Source organism: Nerophis ophidion, linkage group LG09 (assembly GCF_033978795.1).
Source record: "Nerophis ophidion isolate RoL-2023_Sa linkage group LG09, RoL_Noph_v1.0, whole genome shotgun sequence".
In the NCBI taxonomy this organism is placed as follows: domain Eukaryota; kingdom Metazoa; phylum Chordata; class Actinopteri; order Syngnathiformes; family Syngnathidae; genus Nerophis; species Nerophis ophidion.
In genome coordinates, this window is record NC_084619.1 from 17,362,657 (window position 1) to 17,388,915 (window position 26,259).

Sequence of the window (26,259 nt, forward strand, 5' to 3'; positions counted from 1 at the left end):
AGACCCTCGGGTGCCGTGAATGTCAATCAAGCAAGCTACGGAATTTGCCGCCAATGTTTTTCTTGTAAAGTGTATGGAAGCTGGATGAATTAGATGCCAAAAACCAACCACTTTCATGTGGTATTGTACAGAAAGGACAACTTTTTTTCTCCTCCATTTGAAAATGTGGGCATTATCATCATTACTGTCTGATTCCAATCAATGCAAGTCATCAGAATCAGGTAATACACCAACTTATATTCTTGTTTTCGTGAAAGAAAGACATCTATATGTGTTACACATGCTTGTATTATCATTAAACACATTTAACTTGTTTACAAAAATGTCTCTTTCATAAAAAAATAAATATAAATGATATATATAAATGAGGTAGATCCCCTCCAGTTGGTCAATTGAAAAGTAGCTCGCCTGCAGAAAAAGTGTGGGCACTCCTGCTCTAGACTGCACAGACACTCAACAACGGCAAATTATTTGCGGATTACAATTACTGGTTTGCAAAAAAAAAATTTTAACCCAATTAGGTGAAATGACATGATCTTGGCACAGCGGACTGTGTATCTCAGTGGTTGTAAAACACTGCTCAATAGGCTAAGGCAGGGGTGCCCATTACGTCGATCGCGATCGACTGGTCGATCTCGGAGGGTGTGTCAGTCGATCTCAAGCCAGGCATTAAAAAATAGACATAAAAATGAGCAATCATCAATCATACCAAGACTTCACTTTCGTCAGTTGTTTGACATTCTCGGCACCCGAGGATCTTGTGAGATGACGCTGGCTGCTGCGAGCTCATATTTAAGAAAAAAATCACTAACAGGGCGGACGCAGAGAAACACATATTATTTCTAGAGACTCCGTACCTACTGTCAAAACTCTAAAGACCGACTGCACAGTTCCTGTCTTCACCATAAAAGACCTGTTTCATCCTGTCTGTGCTAACAAAATAAGAGTCTCAGAAAACTAGCGCGCACAAGCGAGCAAGCTACGGAGTTTGATGCCAATGTATTTCTCCCCCGCCCTCAGCGACCGCTTTCTCACTTGCTTGCCCACCCGCACTCTCACTGACGTCACTCACCTGCTGCCAGACATTAAAGGGCCACACACATATGCTACTCTCATAACAAAGTGTTTGAAAACGAGTATGCAAGTTGGACAAATGAGATGCCAACTCCAACCACTTTCATGTGGTATTGGACGGAAAGGAGGACTTTTTTTTTCCTCCATTTGAAAATGCGGACGTTATCAGCACCACTGTCTAATTCCAATCAATGCAAGTCATCAGAATCAAATACACCAACTTATATTCTTGTCTTCATGAAAGAAAGGAATCTATGTGTGTTAAACATGCTTGTATTATCATTAAACACCATTAACTTGTTAACAAAAATGTCTCTTTCATGAATAAATAAATATAAATTATAAATAGGAATGAGGTAGATCTCCTCGACTTGGTCAATTGATAAGTAGCTCACCTGCAGAAAAAGTGTGAGCGCCCCTGGGCTAAGGCATATCACAATGACTTTTTTTATATCAGAAAATTCTGTAAATGGACTAATCCGTCATTCATTGTGAAGCAGCACTGAGAGTCACATCCTATTTACCCAGATATAGCAACAATGCAGACAAATGTTATTGTTTATTTATATGGGATTGTGACAAGAGAATATATCAAATGCAGCGCGTACGAAGTTCTAGCAAGCGTAACGGTAAATATCTTATGGGAGGGAGCATTTCCAAGCATTAGGTCTTTGAAATTGCTCGAATTTGCCGACAGTTTCCAAATACCAGGCAGGAAGCATGTGTGACTCGTTTGTCAGCCCCATACTGCTGTCATCTGCAGGGTACCCCAGGAGGGGGTGTGGACAAATTGGATTTGGGTGAGAAATGTGACCGAGTCACCCCAGAGGGGATGGATGTGCCATGTGCCTTTGTGTGACGAGGAAGTGGTGATGAGGTAGTGTGCAAACATTGATACCCTATAACCCCAAAACTCTCCATCTCCTTCCCCTCCAAAGTCCCTTTCTGTCTGCATCAGCACTGCAGGAGCCGTAATGGCTTTGTTATTGGGTTGTGGTATAGTTACACTCCCGCAAATGCTGTTACAAACTCCTTCTAGCTTTAAACAATCTCTGTGGCATTTCACCAGGCGGCGGCTTAATGCTTTGAATAAATGCAGTGGCCCCAAGCAGGTGCTCAATATTCAAGGTCCGTGGACAAACACAAATCATGTTGCTTTTAATATATCTCGCCTCAATCAATGTCCCCATCGAGTTTGTCGTTGCCACACACTAAACATGTGGCTTCAATGCTACGGTGACTGTCTTGATTTGATTATTTCCCTTCCCGTGCGTGTTCTTGGAATATGAATGGTCCTGTCATCGCATGTGCTGTCTGTGCTATCCCCAATAAGACACCAACTCCTAAACTGGCAAGCATATGATTGGTTTTAAGAATCTTTAAAAATGCACTTACTCTCTGTTTAGACACCATTCTTTGAGACATGAAGGAGCAATCGGGCGCTTGCATTCTTTGTTATTGGCAATCCACCAATGTCTTTCTAAGCACGTCAGCAAAGCTCTCTCTGGCTGAGAGGCAAACGCAAAAGACCGTGTTGTCTTGGGTATTTCTCATCTGCCTCGTAAAGTCATCTCTGTTTGCATTTATATAGCTTGAACATATCAGTCCAGGCTCTTCAAGTAAGTACACACCGTGTTTTGATGGGGAGACTTTATTTCATCAACAGAGAGTCGGCCTCTCGAAATTGCAGTTCCTTCTGAAAATGAGTGTCAATACTTCAGTTCCCTCTGAAATTGCATGTCAGTACTTAAAAACATCTATTTCAGAACACAAGTGGGAGAACTTTTAATGCTGCTTTTAACAATGTAATGTCCAGTGTGTCCACCCTCTCATGTGTTGTGGCCCAGGGTTCTGTTTTTATTGTTATTGGGAAGGTTGATCAGTACTTTTAAAAATGTTTCTTATCATTTCTATGCAGATGATTGTTGTGATCTCAAAACAATGAGAATCCAAGTGCAAATCCATACAAATCTGTATTTGATAACAAAAAAAATCACTGGAGAAAATAGATTCATTGTAACAAAAGTTCAGTTCCAGGAAAACCGGGTCAAAATTTGTCCTCCACCTGAGGAAATACAAAAAACAGGTTCACAAAAGGTCCAGGGAAAAAGACAAAGTGAGTGAGCTCAGACTAGACTCTACCACAGGCAACGGACGAACTGGCATCGGATGAGTGGACATTCAGGGTTTAAATCTGTTAGTAGATTGGAGACAGGTGGGCTAAAGGTATATAATATATGGGCTATACTTTTTGCGGAGATTAAGATTGTACGGCGTAAGCAGCCACATCATGATGATTTTCTACCGTGCCATTGTAGAGAGCATCATTAGATACGGGATCACCTCATGGTTTGGCAACCTAACCGTTAAGCTAAAAAGCAAACTGGCCGGCATGCATAAAACGGCAATGAAAATCGTAGGGAGGAAAGAATATGAGCCTATACAGAGCATCTATGAGCAGGCAGTTAGGAAAAAAGCTAAGGAAATATTTCCAATTCACAACACCCACTCTTCCCTGAATATGGAACCCTGCCATCAGGTCCCACTATGCACATCTAACCGCCTTAAATTATCATTTGTCCCAGCCTCCATCAAGCTGACCAACAATGTGCAATAGAATGTTAATACATAGGTTAGCACTTTTTTAGCATATAGCACTTTAGCACATAACACTTTAGCACATAGCACTGTAGAACTAAGCACTTTAGCACACAGTACTTTATCCATGAGCTCTAGTGCAATGCACACTGGTACTTTATCTCCATACTGTAGATTTTATGCCTACATCAAAGTGCCACCTATGTCTATCAAGCTCCACGTTCTAATGTTTAAATGTTAGTTGTCTGGTTGTGGTTGTGTCTGTGCTTGTGTTTTTGTTCTGTTGTTTTTGTGTATGTTAAGAAAGCAATGATGCACTGTGCCCAAGACAAATTTCCCCGCGGGGACAATAAAGTTGAACCTTGAACCTTGAACCTTGAGATGACTGGCAGCACACCTGAAACCAATGACAGGGTAGAGACTTACAGACACAAGAGGGGAGGGGAGCAAGAAGACAAGAGGAAAAAGAGCAAGAGAATCGCCTTCCATCCCATCCATTTTCTACCGCTTATTCCCTTTTTTTTGGGTCGCGGAGGGCGCTGGCGCCTATCTCAGCTACAATTGGGCGGAAGGCGGGGTACACCCCGGACAAGTCGCCACCTCATCGCAGGGCCAACACAGATAGACAGACAACATTCACACTCACATTCACACACTAGGGCCAATTTAGTGTTGCCAATCAACTTATCCCCAGGTGCATGTCTTTGGAATCGCCTTCATGACAATGATATTCAACTGTTGTGCTTCTTCAACGATTCAGAGTTTTACTTTTTATCTGAGTTCGTCGAGTACGTATCCTGTATTAAAAACGGGTTGCAATACACAACACAATGCGATAGAACATCAATCTAAACCGACTGAAAAACATGAAAAATCATAATGCAGTGTCTGTAAAGTATTAGCCCACATTTCATGTTTTGTTTGTACACAGCTAGCTTTACAGCGTTCGTACTGTAGTTGTACGTTGATGTCTTGCATGGAACATGATCAATATGATAGGACGGTTTTCTGTTTGGTCAAGCTGTTTTTTTTCCACTTGATTTTGGGTAAGCAAGGTTGTGATTAAAAATAGCCATATTCATCATCTGTTACCAAGTCTGCCTTGATTAGAACACACTCGTGTTTGTTTCCGGTGGTAAGAGCACACATTTGTTGCCAAAAGTCGGAAGTGCACTGCTATGGAAACTGAAATAAATGCGCTGAGGAAATAAGTTTCAGTATTGCCTAAAATGACCTAAATATGGTAAATATTGTGCATATTACATATTGTTATGATTGTGTCTGTTACTATTATATATACAGTGGGGCAAAAACGTATTTAGTCAGCCACCGATTGTGCAAATTCTCCCACTTAAAATGATGACAGAGGTCTGTAATTTTCATCATAGGTACACTTCAACTGTGAGAGACAGAATGTGAAAAAAAAATCCAGGAATTCACATAGTAAGATTTTTAAATAATTATTTGTAAATTATGGTGGAAAAGAAGTATTTGGTTAACTATTCAAAGCTCTCACTGATGGAAGGAGGTTTTGGCTCAAAATCTCACCATACGTGGCCCCATTCATTCTTTCCTTAACACGGATCAATCGTTCTGTCTCCTTAGCAGAAAAACAGTCCCAAAGCATGATGTTTCCACCTCCATGCTTCACAGTAGGTGTGGTGTTCTTGGGATGCAACTCAGTATTGTTCTTCCTCCAAACACGACGAGTTGAGTTTATACCAAAAAGTTCTATTTTGGTTTCATCTGACCAAATGACATTCTCCCAATCCTCTGCTGTATCATCCATGTATCCATTTTGGTATAAACTCAACTCGTCGTGTTTGAAAGAAACTTGGAGTTTCATCCCAAGAACACCATACCTACTGTGAAGCATGGGGGTGGAAACATCATGCTTAAGGGCTGTTTTTCTGCTAAAGGGGACAGGACGATTGATCCGTGTTGAGGAAAGAATGAATGGGGCCATGTATCGTGAGATTTTGAGCCAAAACTTCCTTCCATCAGTGAGAGCTTTGAATGGTTGACCAAATACTTATTTTCCACCATAATTTACAAATAAATTCTTTAAAATTCCTACAATGTGAATTTCTGGAAAATTTTTTCACATTCTGTCTCTCACAGTTGAAGTGTACCTTTGATGAAAAGTACATACCTCTGTCATCATTTTAAGTGTCAGAACTTGCACAATCGGTGGCTGACTAAATACTTGTTTGCCCCACTGTGTAGTGTATGTAAAATGTTCCTGGACGGTTTTGAAGTTGTTATAGAGGGCTTTGAAGGCTACAGTGGTTACTCCCATTAGCCGCATTGTGCAAGCATTTTTTAATCATCTTTAAAATCCTAAAACAAAGAGGTGTGTTCTTGTCTCTCATAATGATTGTGAACGATAGGCAATATTTAAAAAAAACGTGCACTCTTCTTTCAAAGGTCAGTGAAATTACATAAATACCATAGATGAATATTACTACACTTTTTTAAAATTATATTACTATTATTATTTTGAATGATATCATAGGGACACACAGTAGAAAAGGTATGCATGGATATACTGATTATAATTGTAATACGTACTGTAGAAACAGTGATTATTTTAGGTTTTCTTTACAAGATGATGACATAACCTTTTCATTGTGGCTTGTGCAGCCCTTTGAGACACTCGTGATTTGGGGCTATAAAAGTAAACCTTAATTGATTGGTTGATTGATAACTGCACTGAACACATAGTTTACTTGGTTAAGACTTAAAAAACAGGTGTTGATAATATACTTCCCTGCTGTGAGATTTTATATCATGATGTTTCTGGTGTACAACACCTTGTGCAAATAAAAATGGTGGTTAAAGATGCATTTTTTCACATTTTTATTTGGACAAAATACATGTAGGACCAATAAGAATACCAATGTACACCGATATTGATAAGGAATATCGATATTGGTATCTGTACTGGTAAAATCTTAACGATATACATTCCTATATAGCATACAGCAGGGATCAGCAACGCGGTGCCCGCGGGCACCAGGTAGCCCGTAAGGCCCAGATGAGTCGCCCGCTGGCCTGTTCTAAAAATAGCTCAATTAGCAGCACTCACCAGTGAGCTGCCTCTATTTTTTTTAATTTATTTATTTACTTGCAAGCTGGTCTCGCTTTGCTCGACATTTTTAATTCTAAAAGATATTTTAAAGACTTGTTCTTCTCTTGTTTGAATAAATTAATTTATTTTTTTACTTTGCTTCTTATAACTTTCAGAAAGACAATTTTAGAGAAAAAATACAACCTTAAAAATGATTTTAGGATTTTTAAACACATAGACCTTTTATTTTTTAAATTCCTTCCTCTTCTTTCCTGACAATTTAAATCAATGTTCAAGTAAAACATGTTTTTATTGTAAAGAATAATCAATACATTTTAATTTAATTCTTCCTTTTAGCTTCTGTTTTTCCGACGAAGAATATTTGTGAATTATTTTTTTAAACTTATTATGATTAAAATTCAAAAATAATATTCTGGCAAATCTAGAAAATCTGTAGAATCAAATTAAAATCTTATTTCAAAGTCTTCTGAATTGTTTTTATTTTTTATTTTGTTCTGGAAAATCTAGAAGAAATAATGATTTGTCTTTGTTAGAAATATAGCCTGGTCCAATTTGTTATATATTCTAAAAAAGTGCAGATTGGATTTTAACCTATTTAAAACATGTCATCAAAAGTGTTAAATTAATCGTAATCAGGAACAATTACTAATGATGTTCCATAATTTTTTTTATTTTTTTTTTCAAAAATATTAAAAATTAGCTAGTTTTTCTCTTCTTTTTTTCGGTTGAATTTTGAATTTTAAAGAGTCAAAATTGAAGATAAACTATGTTTCAAAATTTAATTGTAATTTTTTTCGTGTTTTCTTCTCTTTTAAACTGTTCAATTAAGTGTTTTTTTCATCATTTATTCTCTCCAAAAAACCTTCCGTAAAAAGAAAAAAAATGTCCCACGGAATGACAGAGAAATACCCATTTTTTATATATATATATATAGATTTATTTATTAAAGGTAAATTGAGCAAATCGGCTATCTCTGGCAATTTATTTAACTGTGTATCAAACTGGTAGCCCTTCACATTAATCAGTACCCAAGAAGTAGCTCTTGGGTTCACAGAGGTTGGTGACCCTTGGCATACAGTATATAGAAATAGCATCAGTACAATACCTGTCCAGTCCTGCTTTGTGTCGAAGTGGCAACACTCCTCCACATATTACTGATCCTACATCTTGTTTTTTCTTCACTCTCTCTGCAGAGGCGACCATCCTCAGCTATGATGGCAGCAAGTTCATGAAGGTCCAGCTGCCAGTGGTGATGCACACCGAAGCTGAAGATGTGTCCCTGCGCTTCCGTTCCCAGCGAGCCTATGGCATCCTAATAGCAACCACCTCTCGGGACTCGGCCGACACTCTGCGTCTGGAGCTGGAGAGCGGACGCGTCCGGCTGACTGTCAATTTAGGTACCGTGTATCCTATGCAGCAGGAACGTCATGTGTCACACTGAGCTAAATTATGCCTGACAACTCCATCAAATGCGACTCCACATGCACTCCACCTCACATATACTATTATTATGGTGTTCGCATTCTTGAATAGAAGGAGATAGTGTGAAAGCTTTCAATGGCAAGAGTCTGCGGCTCTTTGCTTACTGCCGGATGAGCACACAGCTGCCTTTGCCCAGCAGGGAATGCTAGCCATCCATTCCAGCACCTTACTCCTCAATTTGTATTATTAGGGCCTTTACGGTGCACTCTCCTTCATTCCTGGTGCAGTTTCCTTTACAGTTACATCCAATTCTGACAACATCCTCTGAAAGGTACTGAAGTTTTGTATCAAAGCTCTTCATGTACTGCAGATGTCATTGAAAAAGCAACCATAGCACTGCACAAATTTAAAAAAAATGGTTAATTTTGCAGCAGTGCACTTAATTTTAAACAATACCAGATTGGTAAATGTCCATTGCAATGGTTTCTCCAAAGATGAACACAATGCATGACACTTGTTGACTTCAAAGTTGATCTAATTTCAAAATAGTGTTTCCATTAGGAACAATATCAGTCAATCAGTATGTGTACGTACATTAAATGAGTTTGATTTTTTTAAATAGTTATGCTGTATATAAGCCTCCTACATGGAACACCTTAATCCAATAATGTTTGGTTTTTGAAAAATCCGACTAACAGACCTAGATTGTGCGATTAATTGAGGGGTTGCGTGCCGCCAGATCGCGCATGCGCCAGATACAACCGATAAAACCGCAGCAACATTGGTAATGAAGAGGATACTTTCGATTTGCTTCACAAATTAAAATAACAGAACGTTTTGAAGTGAACCAATGGTAGACAAAAAGAAACTGATTTATTCAAGAAGGTAGCTAAGGAAATGTAAAATGCTTAATCTGGACTCCCGAACAAAATACGGATGATAATAATAATAATACCTGGGATTTATATGGTGCTTTTGTAAGTACCCAAAGACGCTTTACATGTGTGTGTGTGGGAGGGGGCTGGAGGAGGAGGGAGGATAAGAACAACTTTATTAGAAAAAACTAAGATAAACAAGCAAGAAAAGAAAAAATAATAAATAAATAAATAAAAAGATGAAAGATAATGAAAAAGGTTAATAAAAGGCGACTAATAAAACTTCCCCAAACCTCCTCACGCTGCATTTGTACAACAATTACTCTGTATTATGCACAACTGGCAAGATCGTCCAAAACATTGCCAACCTTATCTGGACCAGTATCAGTCGGGGCACGAACGGTCTTTTCCTTCGGGCTCCTTCCATCAATCGACAGAGCCTTATGAATGAACTCCGAGACATTCGAAAGTTTTGTTTCCATGATTCTACATCCGAAAATACCTTCAAAAAAACTCTTGCAGGTCCCTGCATCTGCTCCGATACATTCTTGGTAGTAGCATCAATGTTCGTAGCGCAATTTAAGATCATTTCTTGATGCGGTCTGCTATTTAACATCAGCATAGCCATTACAGATGTAATATTTGTAATCTGTGCCAGTATTACAGCGGACATCTAGTAAAACAAGCTGTAAGGATCCGCAGATGGATAGTGTGACGTCGTAGGTCAACTGGAAAGGTGGCTGACAAGAGGGTGCTCACACTCGCCAAGCTGCAATCCTGCCCTCTTTTCCTGGTCCAATCATAAAGATAGATGAAAACAAATAAGAAGCCGGACGTACTGAGCGTGAAAAAGTGAAAAACAATGAGGCAGCAATACAATGAAGGCCAGGAGCTGAGACATGCATGATGCAGGCGAAGGCAAGGAGGATAATCTGGCGTTCTGGCATAGAGGAGAACTTCACTTGTTTTAGAATTTAGCCCATCTTTCACACTCGTGAAAAAAGACGACGGATGTATTTTTTAATGTATTCTAAATATTAAATGCGATCAAAAGTCTGCTTACAATGGAACCCATGGGAACCTCTCTACTCTGCCTATAATGCCCATCAAAAACGTCCAAACACCCCCATTGAGGTTGTATTAACATGATGTAAGTATATATATAATGTAGTAACAAGCACATTAATAATAACATTTAATATTTACATATTTTGCTCATTTGAAGCATATTAATTAAAAAAATGCATCATGACGTTTACTTCTTTTACCACTGCATCACTGATTTGTACTCAATGCAAACATTATGAGAGCCAACAAACACAATAAAACATCACATACTGTACGATGTCTGCTGTCATTAGGATGCAGACTGCAGGGATATTCATATATTCCCATTTAGATGAAAAATGACTCATAATCCTTGTGAAGAAAAGGAAGGCGGAACCTAAAGTCTTTTTGACTTGTTCTCTGCAATTTCCGGGTCCAAATTGACCGTCAAAACTTGTCGGAATACGTCTTTGTCCCTCTACTATCCAGGTGAAAGGCATTAATTATTATCGACAATAAAATTAGACGTGCAAGAAAACGAGGAAGCAACTGATCAGTCGATCATGTCAACATTGGCACACAAGCTTTTTATCATGGCGCTACTATAAATAGTTTGTCTGTGTCAGCGCTTATAATAACAATATCACCAATACTTGGTTAACATTCAAGTCATAATATTCAAGTCACGGAATATAAATGGTGTATTTTTGGAAGTTTATTTGCTTTGCTTCAATCTCCCAAATTGTGTCTGGATTGTAAGATCTAAAATATCTAAAAATGTAATGTTATTGAACTTTAAATTGTATAACTTTTGGGACATAGGACTTTGGAGGTTCCATTGCACTGCTTTCTTCTGTCTTAACAGAAATGAGCTTCCATAAAACTAATATAAGGACAGTCCACAGTGTAATATATCAAAGCCAGGATAAAACTACCCATAAAACAACAGGCTGATGTTTTTCTTCGTCATCATTTAATTACTGGGTCTATAAGTGTCAGACTCCTGTCAGCTCTTTTTAAAATCCAAGCATTCCCTGTGAGGGCAGGCAAGTGTTGGTCTCTGGCTGTTTGCTCCCACTTTTCTGCTGCGGTTGACAACACACGACAGGCAGGGCCAAAAGGAAGGGAAGGCAGGGAGGAAGGTTTTGAAGTGGGTCACCTATCGCAGAGCACAACATGAGTCCCAGCTTTTGCTACCGTGGAAGTAAAAATGAAAAAGTAAGACAAAGCCTCTGTACCCCGGGCTTACTGTAAGTCACTTGTGATAGTTTATAACCGGAGCTACTGTGGCAGAATTAGGACCATGCAATATTCTCTTTTTTATCCTTTTGAGAACCTGCTGTGGATACACATAGCAATTAGCCATGTAGAAATGGGCTCCAACATCCATTTAACTGAGATAGAGATCTGAAATCAGAGTGACTGATGTCCTCTGTTAAACATAATTGCAATTAATATACGTCTTGTAAGAGTGGAGAAAATGATCTCTATAGAGATTGCATATAATAACTACTGTAGGTATGGTATAATAACACTAAGGGGATGATCATTTCGTTAGAGGATATAATTTAAACCCTGACTCGCTGGCCCTGTCTGACTCTGACCAACACTCTAATGCTCCTATAACAACAGACATATAAAACATTGGAATGTGTAAAAAAAAAACAGTAACACCTTAGTATGGGGAACATATTCTAAGTAACAAAGACTTAATTTAGAGTTATTTGGACACAAGGGGAACATATACGGGTTAGGGGTACTAATAAGCAATAATTCTGAGGTTATTGAGGAAAGAGTCTTACTGGTTGTATAATAATGCCATGCAGAAGAAAGCATTAATAAGTACTTAATAATGACTAATTATGAGCCGATACGTTACTAATTAGCATTTTTATCAAGCAACTAATTAATGGTGAATATATTCCCCATACTGAAGTGTTACCAAAAAAGCATATATGTAATAATAAATCCTCTATTGATAGTAATCATGTCTGATAATCCTAAAAACCATGTTCTGCTCCTCTGTCATGACTACCGCATCACTTTAGTGGTCATGTTGCAGCTGGAGGCCATGGTCGAGAGCATCAGAGGACGGTCAGCGTCCGTGTGTGTGTCCCCAGAGAGGTGGACTGTATGCCTTACTGATGTCTGCAGCTGCAACGTTGAAAGATGAATTTATCTCTCATCTATTCTTCCCCCCCCATCTAGATTGTATCAGGATAAACTGTACCACCAGTAAGTCACTGCTCACATTTATTTCTTCTTCTATAACTCTTCTATCACAGTATGTCTCTGGGTGTTGATGTAGAAGATAGTTTATGTGTATGCTACTTATATCACTATATCATTGCAGCTCCTGCAAGCGAAATACAGTAAGATATATCTGACTTGCATCTTGCGTTCACTTTAGAAGGAAAACAATTATTATTATTATATGGAAGAAACATAGCAATTGTTTTTGTTTCAAGCGCACAAAACGTTTTAAGGTCAATGTGTTACAAAACAAGTTATTAGTGGAATTAGATAAAAGCAAAACTCCCGTCTTCCCTTTTTATTTATATATTTTCCTTTTGACTCCAGTATGTCGAGCTGGCTGTAAATTGATGAGGCCATTCATGGCTGAGAGGAAATACAGAGTGTGATTTTATTATTCTCATTAACCTGCCTTGCAGAGCAGAAATGCATGTTTGAAGAAGAAGGGTGCGGGAATAGATCATTGCCAGTGTGTGTGTGTGTGTGTGTGTTAGTGTGTGTGTGTGTTCTGGTGCTTCTACCCTTCTTGAGACATCAACAAGGACCATCCATTTGAGGACCACTGAACAAGTTAGGACCGAAATCATGGTCCCGATACGAAGAACTATTGCATCTAATAGAGAATGTCTCATTTGCACCCCTGGTGGTGAACTCTATAAAAATGAGGGTGGTCCCAAAAAGGAGGGAATTTTTCAAATTGTGTTGGTTTTAAAAGTGCTCCCCCTCTGGTCAACATATAAAATAACAAGTGTGTGTAAAAATGTTAACTGCTTCCCCTCTGGCCAACATATGTAAGAACACGTATGTGTAAGAAATTGAAATGCGCCCCCTTTGGTTAAAATATATTTAAAAATATATATGTATGTATATAGAGACATACTGTAATAACTCGAAGTAAATAATGAAGATTAAAAAACAATTACAAACAAAAAAATATATTTTGAAAACAGCTTACTTTTTTATATATTTGCATAGCTTGTATATATTATTAATGTTGTAAATACAAATCTAGGGTGGTCCTAAAGATGTAGGCTTTTTTCGGAGGTCTCAAGAATGTAAGAAAGACAAGAATGTGTGTGTCGTTGTGTGTGTGTGTGTGCGTGTGTGTGTGTGCACATGTGTGTGTGTGTGCACGTGTGTGTGTGTGCGAGCTAAAACAAAGTGTTTGCATCACAATATTTCAGAGACAAAATCCCTGATTTTTTTTTTTTTATTCAGGAAATGTGAAACATACATGATCTTATCTATTATCTCCTTTCATGAATCCATGGACTATACAGTATATTTGATTAGTATCATAGGCGGAAATTCATTATCTATATTTTACAGACACACACACATGATTTAGGACATAAGTAGGGCGTAAGTCAGTTGTCCGTGTTTCAGAGGTCACCGCCTGATGAGAGGCGAGGATCACATCGCATCATGTGACCTCCAGACATGCCTCTGTGAGCCAGCCGTTTTTTTAACACCTTTCTAAATGCTAAGTAGAATTGTTCATGCCTCTTGGATGCATCCCTTGTTTGTGTATGCAAATGACAAGCTCACAACTCTAATTCCCCGTATCAACACTTTAAAAGGCCATTCGTTGTTTTTAACAACACTGCGAAGGCGTAGTGAAACGCTCACATGAAACACCGGGGATTGTTTTATTGGGGTATTTTTGACTGGTAGCTCCTATTTGTGTTTCTAATGCACAGTAGTGTAGTACTTTGTGTCATTTAGCTTGTGTATTGATTGAACTAGACGAGAAAGAAGGACAATTGTGGGTAGAAATGGTTCAGTAAATTAGGGCTGAGAATGACACCATATTGGCCCCCAAATTCAATCAATCAAACAAAGTTTATTTATGTAACCCTAAATCACGAGTGTCTCAAAGGGCTGCACAAGCCACAACGACATCCTCGGCTCAGATCCCACATCAGGGTGAGAAAAAAAGTCAACCCAATGGGATACAATGAGAAACCTTGGAGGGGACCGCAGATGTGTGTATCAAGGTTCTTCTTCCCTGTACTATGAAAACACTTTGAGTTTGAACAGTTTCTTAACATGGATCATTTTGGTTCATTTAGTTAACCTACTCAGTGGCCTAATGGTTAGAGTGTCCGCCCTGGGATCGGTAGGTCGTGAGTTCAAACCCCGGCCGAGTCATACCAAAGACTATAAAAATGGGACCCATTACCTCCCTGCTTGGCACTCAGCATTAAGGGTTGGAATTGGGGGTTAAATCACCAAAAATGATGATTTTTGCTGCCCATTGCTCCCCTCACCTCCCAGAGGGTGATCGAGGGTGATGGGTCAAATGTAGAGAATAATTTCACCACACCTAGTGTGTGTGACAATTATTGGTACTTTAACTTTTAACTTCATTGTTTGATTTCTTTGCTTCATCCATTCAATAATTTTGCCCCAAAATCCATAGATTTGTCACATTTTTGTAGGAACAGCAAGGTTCAAAGCTTGGGAAAAAAATAGCGGCTAATATTCCGAAAAGATACGGTAATAGTCATGGGAGAAGTACGGTCCCCTGGTCCTTAGCTTTGTTGAAATTTTGCCGCCAATTAAATTGCATATCACTGTCACGTACATGAAGATATTCACCACAACCTGTGTAATATTTCCCATTGTATACACAATTATTGTTGAAAAATACAAACCCCGTTTCCATATGAGTTGGGGAATTGTGTTAGATGTGAATATAAATGGAATACAATAATTTGCAAATCGTTTTCAACCCATATTCAGTTGAATGCACTACAAAGACAAGATATTTGATGTTCAAACTCATAAACTTTTTTTTTCTTTTGCAAATAATAATTACTTAGAATTTCATGGCTGCAACACGTGCCAAAGTAGTTGGAAAAGGGCATGTTCACCAATGTGTTACATCACCTTTTCTTTTAATAACACCCAATTAACGTTTGGAAACGGAGGAAACTAATTGTTGAAGCTTTGAAAGTGGAATTATTTCCCCATTGGTGTTTTATGTAGAGCTTCAGTCCTACAACAGTCCGGGGTCTCTGCAGTCGTATTCTACGCTTCATAATGCTCCACACATTTTCGATGGGAGACAGGTCTGGACTGCAGGCGGGCCAGGAAAGTACCCACACTCTTTTTTTACGAAGCTACGCTGTTGTAACACTTGTCTTGCTGAAATAAGCAGAAGCGTCCATGATATCGTTGCTTGGATGACAAAATATGTTGCTCCAAAACCTGTATGGACCTTTCAGCATTAATGGTGCCTTCACAGATGTGTAAGTTACCCATGCCTTGGGCACTGATACACCCCGATACCATCACAGATGCTGGCTTTTAAACTTTGTTCCTATAACAATCCGAATGGTTATTTTCCTCTTTGTTCCGGAGGACACCACGTCCTCTGTTTCCGAATATAATTTGAAATGTGGATTCGTCAGACCACAGAACACCTTCCCACTCAGGTAAACTTTGGCCTAACCAAGCCGGCGGCGTGTAAGGATATTCTTGATAAATGGGTTTGGCTTTGCATAGTAGAGCTTTAACTTGCACTTACAGATGTAGCGACAAATCGGAGTTACTGACAGTGGTTTTATGAAGTGTTCCTGAGCCCATGTGGTGATATTCTTTACACACTGTTGTCGGTTTTTGATGCAGCACCGCCTGAGGGATCAAAAGTCTGTAATATCATCGCTTATGTGCAGTGGTTTCTCCAGATTCTCTTAGCTTTTTGATGATTTTACGGACCGTAGATGGTAAAATCCTTAAATTCCTTGCAATAGCTCGTTGAGAAATGGTGTTTCTAAAACTGTTCGACAATTTGCTTACAAAGTGGTGACCCTCACCCCATCTTTGTTTGTGAATTACTTAGCATTTCATGGAAGCTGCTTTTATACCCAATCATGGCACCCAACTGTTCCCAATTAGCCTGCACACCTGTAGGAAGTTCCATATAAGTGTTTGATGAGCATTCCTCAACTGTATCAGTATTTATTGCCACTTTTCTCAACTTCTTTGTCACGTGTTGCTGGCATCAAATTCTAAAGTTGATGATTATTTGCAAAAAAAATCAAAATGTTTATCAGTTTGAACATCAAATATGTTGTCTTTGTAGCATATTCAACTGAATACGGGTTGAAAATTATTTGCAAATCATTGTATTCCGTTTCACGGTGGCAGAGGGGTTAGTGCGTCTGCCTCACAATACGAAGGTCCTGCAGTCCTGGGTTCAAATCCAGACTCGGGATCTTTCTGTGTGGAGTTTGCATGTTCTCCCCGTGAATGCGTGGGTTCCCTCCGGGTACTCCGGCTTCCTCCCACTTCCAAAGACATGCACCTGGGGATAGGTTGATTGGCAACACTAAATTGGCCCTAGTGTGTGAATGTGAGTCTGAATGTTGTCTGTCTATCTGTGTTGGCCCTGCGATGAGGTGGCGACTTGTCCAGGGTGTACCCCGCCTTCCGCCCGATTGTAGCTGAGATAGGCGCCAGCGCCCCCCGCGACCCCGAAAGGGAATAAGCGGTAGAAAATGGATGGATGGATGGATGTATTCCGTTTATATTTACATCCAACACAATTTCCCAACTCATAGAAACGAGGTTTGTAATACAAGTTTACCAATAATATGTGTAATATTGGTTGTGCCAGTAGAAATCCCATAAATGTTTAAATGAATAGAAAAAAAATCGAAATATGGTCCCACAAGATACCATGATTTTTTTTTTTTAATCCCTGTCCTTTTTCCACCCGTATTAAATAATATGCAGTGTCAGGCGCTGCAGTTCTGGTCAGCTCGGTGGATGAAGAATTTCAGCAACGACTCAAAGAACACATCACTGTCAATTAGGGAGCGGGCTCCCTGGGGCTGCTTGCAGCTGCCTGCAGAGAACAGTGCCACTTTGACTTAAACACATTAAACATGTACCGAGTGATATAAACTTAAGTTATATGGCTGTAGAGGGGCTTCAGAACCCTCTTGCAACACAGCACGACTTGGTGATAAAAAAACATATTTGTCCACTATAGAGAACTGTTTTCCATCTATAATCTTTCATCTCAGACATTCTGACAAAACAAAATTATGTTACATGCACATTACGACTCTGGGTGTACAAATTGTTAGACTATGTGCACCAAAGAAGCACTGGGACAGCAGGTTATCACACCCACAAAACCGAAATGGAAGGAAATATTATTTGGTGTTTCCCCCGTTGCACATTTAGAAACTTCCCCTCTTCTGAAGAAGACTTATACACAATTTTTGGAAGAACTGTGGGAATTTCTAGTCCATCCATCCAAAAGATTGATTGATTTTTAATTGATTGAAACTTGCATTAGTAGATTGCACAGTTCAGTACATATTCTGTACAATTGACCAGTAAATGGTAACACCCGAATACGTTTTTCAACTTGTTTAAGTCGGGGTCCACGTAAATCCGTTCATGGTAGAGGTCAGAGGTTGTTCAAAAAGAGGAGCTGCCTCACAATTAATGTTCTTGTTCATTCCAAAGGTGCTTAATGGGGTTGAGGTCAATGCTTTTACGTAGTTTTATTGCCAAACTTGGACTGACAGACATGACATGGTGCTAGAACAGAACAAAGCCTTCCAATAGCAGTTTCTACAACGATGGCCGTTTTGAATCGGCAATAGAAAAGTAGTTAATTAGTAATCAGCCACCTTTGTCTTTTACACAGCAGCGCAGCACATACTTGCCAACCTTGAGACCTCCGATTTCGGGAGGTGGAGGGTGCGGTGTGGGGTGTGTGGTCGGGGGTGGGGCGGAGGCGTGGTTGGGGCGGGGGCGTGGTTAAGAGGGGAGGAGTATAATTCACCAACTTGAGTATTTCAAATATATTTCATATATAAATATATATATATATATATATATATATATATATATATATATATATGTATATGTATGAAATACTTGACTTTCAGTGAATTCTAGCTATATATATTTAATTTATTTTATATATATATATATAAATAAAATGTTGAATTTTCAACAGCACCTATCAAATACACAGTAATAAAAACATAGTTGTTCTACTAACTGTACTCTGCTTGCTGGTTACTAAAAAACAACAACAACAACAACACTTACCTTTCACTATTTGAGTAACTTTTGTTCTGCCATTTGCGTATTGGCGAGCGATCTCCGAAAGAAATATTTTACAGACTTAAACAATACCCAGAAGACCCACATGCATGCAGATGGCTCTCTCTGTGGAACGCTGGAAAGTAACAATAATAAAACCTTTAAAAGAGTAAGAACCATGAGTAGGAATAAAGGATAAAGTACAGGTAAAACATATGATAAAAATTATATATATATATATATATATATATATATACAGTAATTATAGAATAACTAAGTAGAACTAAATAACATATTGCATAACTCATAAGATAAAACGTAAAGTACAAATGGCATCAGTAAAAAGTGGGTCTTAAGCCTGCTTTTATAAACATGAACGTTTTGAGGTCCTCCGCCAAAATGTTCTATAGACGGAGGGGGGGCCATCATAATAGAAAGATGCCATCCCGTGACTTTGTGTCCTGACTTTTAGACTAATAAGGAGATGAGTGCCGGAGGATCTCGGGGTCCGCAAAGGTTCGTGGGGTAAAAGCAAATTTGAAAGATAAGATAACATGAACACACAAAAAAAAAACATTACAAGAACCTTGATATTGATCCTGAAACACACGAGGGGACAATGCAGAGATTTTAAAACTGGTGTAATGCGGGCCCGCCTTTTAGTCTCTGTCAGGTCACGTGCCGTTGTATTTTGGAGTAGTTGTAAAATTGCAATAACCTTTTTAGGTAGACCAGAAAGGAGGGAGTTACAATAATCTATATTACTTGTAATAAAAGCATGCATTAGTGTCTCTGTGTTGCCCTGAGAGATAACTGGGCAGACTCTGGCGATAATCTTAAAAAGATAAAAACCTGCTTTTTTATATATATTTTTTATATCTGGTGTAAAACTACCCCGCTTACCGCCCGAATGCAGCTGAGCTAGGCTACAGCAACCCCCGTGACCTCAAAAGGGACAAGCGGTAGGAAATGAATGGATGGATGGGTATAAAACTAAGATCAGAGTCGAAAAAGACGCCCAGATTTTTCCCTTTTAATGATGGGAGTTAAAAAATGCTTGTAGTTTTGATGTGTGTTTCTCTCCCAGGGCCTCAGAGCCAATGACTAAAACTTCAGTCTTGTCCTGGTAAAGCTGTAAAAAATTATCTGCCATCCGGGATTTAATATCCAAAATGCAATTAAAAAGTGTATCAATTGGTCTTGTGTCATCAGGAGGCATGGGAATGTACAACTGTGTGTAATCGGCATAACAATGGAAATTAATTACATGTCTCCTGATGACAGAGCCAAGTGGAATCATGCAAATATTAAAAAGAATATGCATCCAGAATTTACAGTGATTGTTTTAAAAAACACATTTTCGTGGCGTCCTGGACGTCTCCCTTTTCTATTTTTGTTACGTTTTATGAAAACAATGTGGAATAATTTTTTACCTCACCCAAAAGGTTACTATCTCACTAGTTTAGATGGGGGTTTACCTATTTCTGTGTTTTGCCAAAAATCATGTTAATGTACACAAAACTTGGATTTTGGTCACACATCCGCCATGAACCCTGAAACCAGCGTGGAACCGCCAAAAAAAGTGTAAACATTTAAAATGTTTTGTTCCGTTCTTGGCAGTTTAAAATGGACGATGTTCAAAAGTCCGCCATATTCCAGCAGTTGCATTTTCCTCCCGTATAACGCGGAGGTATCACGGTCTCATCAAGGAGCTACACGATGTTCACTGTGTTTGTACCGAAAAAATAGTTAAAGACTCCGCGCCATCGTTGGAACATGGCTCATGGCAGTTTGAGAACCGCCATCTAAACTTTTTCCAAAACAAAAGCAAGTCAAAGATCATCTCAATGACAACACTCTCGTGTTTTTTTAAGATGAATCCCTGACATCTTAGGAACTGAACTCACAGACCATCAACAAATGACTATTCACTGCAAATGAAGTAAACAAGCTACAGCAACACCTTAACTACAAACCCCGTTTCCATATGCGTTGGGAAATTGTGTTAGATGTAAATATAAACGGAATACAATGATTTGCAAATAATTTTCAACCCATATTCAGTTGAATATGCTACAAAGGCAACACATTTGATGTTAAAAATGATAATTTTTTTTTTTTTTTTGCAAATAATCATTGACTTTAGAATTTGATGCCAGCAAAACATGACAAAGAAGTTGGGAAAGGTGGCAATAAATACTGATAAAGTTGAGGAATGCTCATCAAACACTTATTTGGAACATCCCAAATGTGTGCAGGCTAATTGGGAACAGGTGGGTGCCATGATTGGGTATAAAAGCAGCTTCCATGAAATGCTAAGTAGTTCACAAACAAGGATGGGGCGAGGGTCACCACTTTGTAAGCAAATTGTCGAACAGTTTTAGAACAACATTTCTCAACGAGCTATTGCAAGGAATTTAGGGATTTTACCATCTACGGGCAGTAAAATCATCAAAAGTTTCAGAGAATCTGGAGAAATCACTGCACGTAAAAGACGGTATTACGGACCTTTGATCCCTCAGGCGGTACTGCATCAAAAACTGACATCAGTGTGTAAAGGATATCACCACATGAGCTCAGGAACACTTCATAAAACCACTGTCAGTAACTACAGTTGTTCGCTACATCTGTAAGTGCAAGTTAAAACTCTATTATGCAAAGCAAAACTCATTCATCAACAACACCAAGAAACACCGCCGGCTTTCCCTTGGCCCGAGCTCATCTAAGATGGACTGATGCAAAGTGGAAAAGTGTTCTGTGGTTTGACGAGTCCAAATTTCAAATTATATCGGGAAACTGTGGACGTGGTGTCCTCTGGAACAAAGAGGAAAATAACCATCCGGATTGTTTTAGGCGCAACGTTCAAAAGCCAGCGTCTGTGATGGTATGGGGGTGTATTAGTGCCCAAGGCATGGGTAACTTACACATCTGTGAAGGCACCATTAATGCTAAATGGTCCATGCAGGTTTTGGAGCAACATATGTCATCCAAGCAACGTTGTCATGGACGCCCATGCTTATTTCAGCAAAACAATGCTAAGCCACGCGTTACAATAGCGTTGCTTCATAGTAAAAGGGTGCGGGTACTTTCCTGTGCCCGCCTGCAGTCCAGACCTGTCTCCCATCGAAAATTTGTGGCGCATTATGAAGCGTAAAATACGACAGCGGAGACCCCAGACTGTTGAACGACTGAAGCTCTACATAAAACAAGAATGGGAAAGAATTCCACTTTTAAAGCTTCAACAATTAGTTTCCTCAGTTCCCAAACGTTTATTGAGTGTTGTTAAAAGAAAAAGTGATGTAACACAGTGGTGAACATGCCCTTTCCCAACTACTTTGGCACGTGTTGCAGCCATGAAATTCCAAGATTATTATTTGCAAAAAAACAATTTTTTATGATTTTGAACATCAAATGTCTTATCTTTGTAGTGCATTCAATTAAATATGGGCTGAAAAGAATTTGCAAATCATTGTATTCCGTTTATATTTACATCTAACACAATTTCCCAAACGGGGGTTTGTAACTGGAGCACTTTGTTGTCTTAAGGACCAGTCACAAAACACTCATGGACTGGACTCTCACACTATTATGCTAGAACCACTCGACATCCATTGCACCAGTCGCCCCGGTCCCCTCCAAAGTTTCTCATTGTATCCCATTGGGTTGAGTTGTTTCTTGCCCTGATGTGGGATCTGAGCCGAGGATGCCGTTGTGGCTTGTGCAGCCCTTTTTAGACACTCGTGATTGAGGGCTATATAAATAACCTTTGATTGATTGATTGATCGTCAAAGATCCTTCTTTGAGGCCAGTTTTGTGCCGTTTTATTTGGAAAAGGCGTTCAAAAATCCTTTAAACAATGGGACCACTCTTAACATTTGCTGCGAGAAAGTTAAAAAGCCCTATTTTGTGAAATATTTTTTTTAATCAGACCAGATCATTTCAGTGGTAATTTAATTTGGATCATTGAATCGAACGACTGCCCCTCTTTCCTGACCTTTGTAGAAGAACATGCTCTCAATAGTCTTTAGAGGAGCTCTGACAGTTATCAGACAAGTGGGTCACCTGGCATGGCCCGGCTATAAGCTTCCCTCGCCACCAGCTCCCACTTTGATGTCTGCTTTGACAGTAATCCAGCACCAGTTGTCTTTTGCTGCTTGGTCAGCCCTTTTTTCCTCCACCTGAGTGAGTCGCGGTGTCAGGCCGAGCAGTACCAACCCGAGTTGATTGACTGGATAATCACATGTTCTCTTGCCGCCCTTGTGCCACAATTCTTCCCTATTCCCTTGGGCACGGAAGTCAACCAGGCGGCAAGAGATCGCTGTGGATCCATCACTGCTTATAGATCACCATAAGTGAGGATTGAAGATGGCTGCGGACTAGAGGCAGTGCAGAGATACCGAATGTAGAGTTTCCTCTGAAAAAAGATGGAAGGCAAAGATCAAGTCCGACTCTGTTCCCTTAGTCCTTATCTCTTGTCTTTTCGCCCGTTTCAATTCCGTCCCCCGTGTTCAGTGCTTACAAAGCAAAACCGAGCTCATAAGATTGAGGGCTTCCCACAACTTTGGCATTCTTAGATTTGCATTGCATCAGGGTTTTAAAAACTTGCTGAGAAAGAGACAATAAATAACCATGAAGCCGTTCAGGAAAATGAACCTGGCACCTATCTAGAACTCTCCTCACAGTGGGCACAGCTCAGAGATGTAATTCTGTCACAATGGGATATTGTCAGCTGCGTGTTTGCTTGTGTGGACACAGTGGGGGATTCTGGAGTGGTGTCTGGACAGATTCCAACATCCTCACAGTGGTTCCTGCATCTTGGACCCAGGCAGGGTTTTTGTGAGTTGTAACCGCTGAGTTGCTTCTTGCAGCGTTGTTTTTTTTTTTTTCTTTAAATGCCATTTGTTGTGTTGCTCTCATTTATCAGATTTTAAATTAGCTTTCGCTTGAGGTGTTTGCCACCTTGAATCTGTGTAACCTCTCACTTACCGCCTGCCTGCTAGCAGTCACACAATTCATGCAATATTAAAATGTCATGTTTTCAGGATTGGCTAACGGCATGATTCAAAGGTCTGCTGAGTTATTTTAATTAATGACAGTCAAATTAGCATTTTTCTTTTGAAGCCCGTCTCGGGTTTTTTTTTTAATGATCATATTTAATTACTCTAACACGCAACATCAGATGTTTCCAAACCATATACCGTAAAATCAGTCGTGCGAGTGCTTGTAAAGAATGATATCCCATTCTGTATTTCCCTAGCAATCCTTATTGACGGTATATATACATATCAATTATGTTTCATGTTAAGTTTATTCCACTAATATGAATTTATAAGCCATTCCATATGTGTATTGAAAAATAAGGGTTGAGTTGGACAGTTTGTTGCAATAGCTCATTGTAGTTATTTGCTGCCACCTAGTGGAAGACTAGAAAGCCAAGAATCATGTGTGCCAATTTCTTCAGTTTGCTTCCTGTACAGCCACAAAAATATATATATTAAAAAATATAATTATTGCTAAAACATGTATATTTCAGAAGATTATAAAATTGTAATTGTTTCTAATGATTCAGCAAATGCAAGTCAGATTTTTGTATTTTTTAATGGACCATACTGTAATAATGTCAGCCTTTTCCATACAAATGAACTTATCCGCTCTCCTCCTTTTCTCTTTTCTTTGCCTCTGTCGTCTCTGAAGGATGTCTGTAGTGTGCAGTGTGCATGTTTGTTAACCACACTTTGGACTGTCCTACAGGCAAAGGCCCAGAGACAATATTTGCGGGTCAGAACCTGAATGATAATGAGTGGCACACCGTACGTGTGTTCAGGAGGGGGAAGAGTTTGAAACTCACCGTAGATGATCTGCCACCAGTGGAAGGTATTTGCTAAATAAACCTGTGTTTATGTTTTACTTATATTTCCTATCTATAGTGGTATCCGGTTATATAAACAGTAAAGTCCAAAATAATTTATCATGACCATATTTACTGTTCAAGGGGTCTTTAATTGGTTAAATGGCCATCTTTTTTGCAGGAAATTACACCAAATTATGGAAAAAAAATATGATGTGTAACATATGATTTTTTAAAAAAGTTATTAATATTGATTATTATATTTTACATAATTATTCTTAATAATCAAATGTATTGCAGTATGATGAATGAATTACTCACAGTAATGAATATCAATATATATTTAATCAATGTTTTTCTCTACAAATGGTATCCCCTCAAAATCATCATTGTTTTTAAGAACCAAATGTATTGCAAAATGATGAATGAATTACGCACAGTAATGAATATCAAAATAAATGTAATCTGTACTTTAATTATACAAATGGTAATCCCTCAAAATTGTCATCGTTTAAAATATATACAGTAAATTAGTGGTTCCCAACCACCGGGCTGCGGCCCAGTACCGGGCCGTGGCCCGATTAGTACCGGGCCGCAGAATAATTTTGTATTCATTTTTATTAATAAATAAATAAATACATAAATAAATATTATTATTATTATTTTTTTTAATATTTTTTTTTAATCAACATAAAAAAACACAATATACACTTACAATTAGTGCACCTACCACAAAAACCTCCGTTTTTCATGACAAAAACGTCCCTTTTTCATGACAAAGGAAAAAAAAAAAAAGGATTCCCCAAATCTCCCCTTCCCCTACCCCCGGGCCGCGGGACAAATTATTAAGCGTTGACCGGTCCGCGGATACAAAAAGGTTGGGGACCACTGCAGTAAATGGTAAATGTTTCCTTCATATTTGTAACACACAACTACTTTTTGTCCTTTGATCTTTTTTTAGGTATAACTTCCAGAAGACAGCTAGTCAACAAAATAAATATAAGTTATTTAAATACTACCTAAAACATATTGATATACATGATTTATTATTATATATTTTACTACTGGATATTATATATCCAGCTTGAAATATACAGAATAATCATTTTGGGCTTAACCATGTCCTCCTGAGTTCCAGCGTCCTCTTTAGTGAATATTTGTTTTTGGTCTATTATTTTGTCAGAGTTCTGTATGCAAAAAATCAGATGTCCACTGCAAAGGACGCTGGTTCTTAGCTATTATGGCATTTATTTCATGGGTTCTTTGAAAATGTGGTATTAATGCAGAAAATCTTACGATATACTTATTTGTCAAAATGTCAAATGATTGTTATTCTTTTTAAATCACATTAATCACACTTTTAAAATATGATTGACCACAATGAATTACTTATGTAAATGCCCAATGTTTCAGAATGTCATACAGGAACATTTTGAAATGTTTGACTTTATGTTTTGCACATTTATTTGCTTAAAATTGTTTTATCCAAAATACCGTCCAAAGTGTATTTTGAGGCAAAATTTTGTGTGCTCACTTGCATTTACATTGACCTGATTACTGACCGTAAAAGAACCCACGGCGCCTTTTCGATATCCATCCGCGATTAAAGGCCTACTGAAACCCACTACTACTGACCATGCAGTCTGATAATTTATATATCAATGATGAAATATTAACATTGCAACACATGCCAATACGGCCATTTCCGTTTACAAAATTAACACAATAAGCAGATAAGGGATATTCCAGAATTATCCTAGTAAATGTGTCTAATAACATCTGAATCGCTCACACTGCCGTCGCCTTTTCTTTTTATTTATTTATTTAATTTTTTAGTGCTTCACTCTAACTTTCCTCATCCACAAATCTTTCACCCTCGCTCATATTAACTGGGAAATCGTCGCTTTCTCGGTCCGAATTGTTCTTGCTGCTGATGGCTATGATTGTAAACAATGTGAGGATGTGAGGAGCCTTAC

General features: G+C 38.7%; 1 protein-coding gene across 21 annotated transcripts in view; it reads left to right on the top strand.

Moving 5' to 3' along the window:
• nrxn1a (neurexin 1a) overlaps positions 1 to 26,259 on the top strand; it is a 775,979-nt gene that overhangs the window by 342,153 nt on the left and 407,567 nt on the right. For 14 of the 21 annotated variants that reach the window (XM_061910433.1, XM_061910435.1, XM_061910444.1 and 11 more), the window contains 3 exons: positions 7,957 to 8,160; positions 12,316 to 12,342; positions 24,187 to 24,309. In XM_061910433.1, the coding sequence (XP_061766417.1) occupies positions 7,957 to 8,160; positions 12,316 to 12,342; positions 24,187 to 24,309 (354 nt within the window). The remainder of the gene's footprint in view (positions 1 to 7,956; positions 8,161 to 12,315; positions 12,343 to 24,186; positions 24,310 to 26,259) is intronic. The other 7 variants (XM_061910438.1, XM_061910447.1, XM_061910449.1 and 4 more) reach the window with 1 other exon arrangement.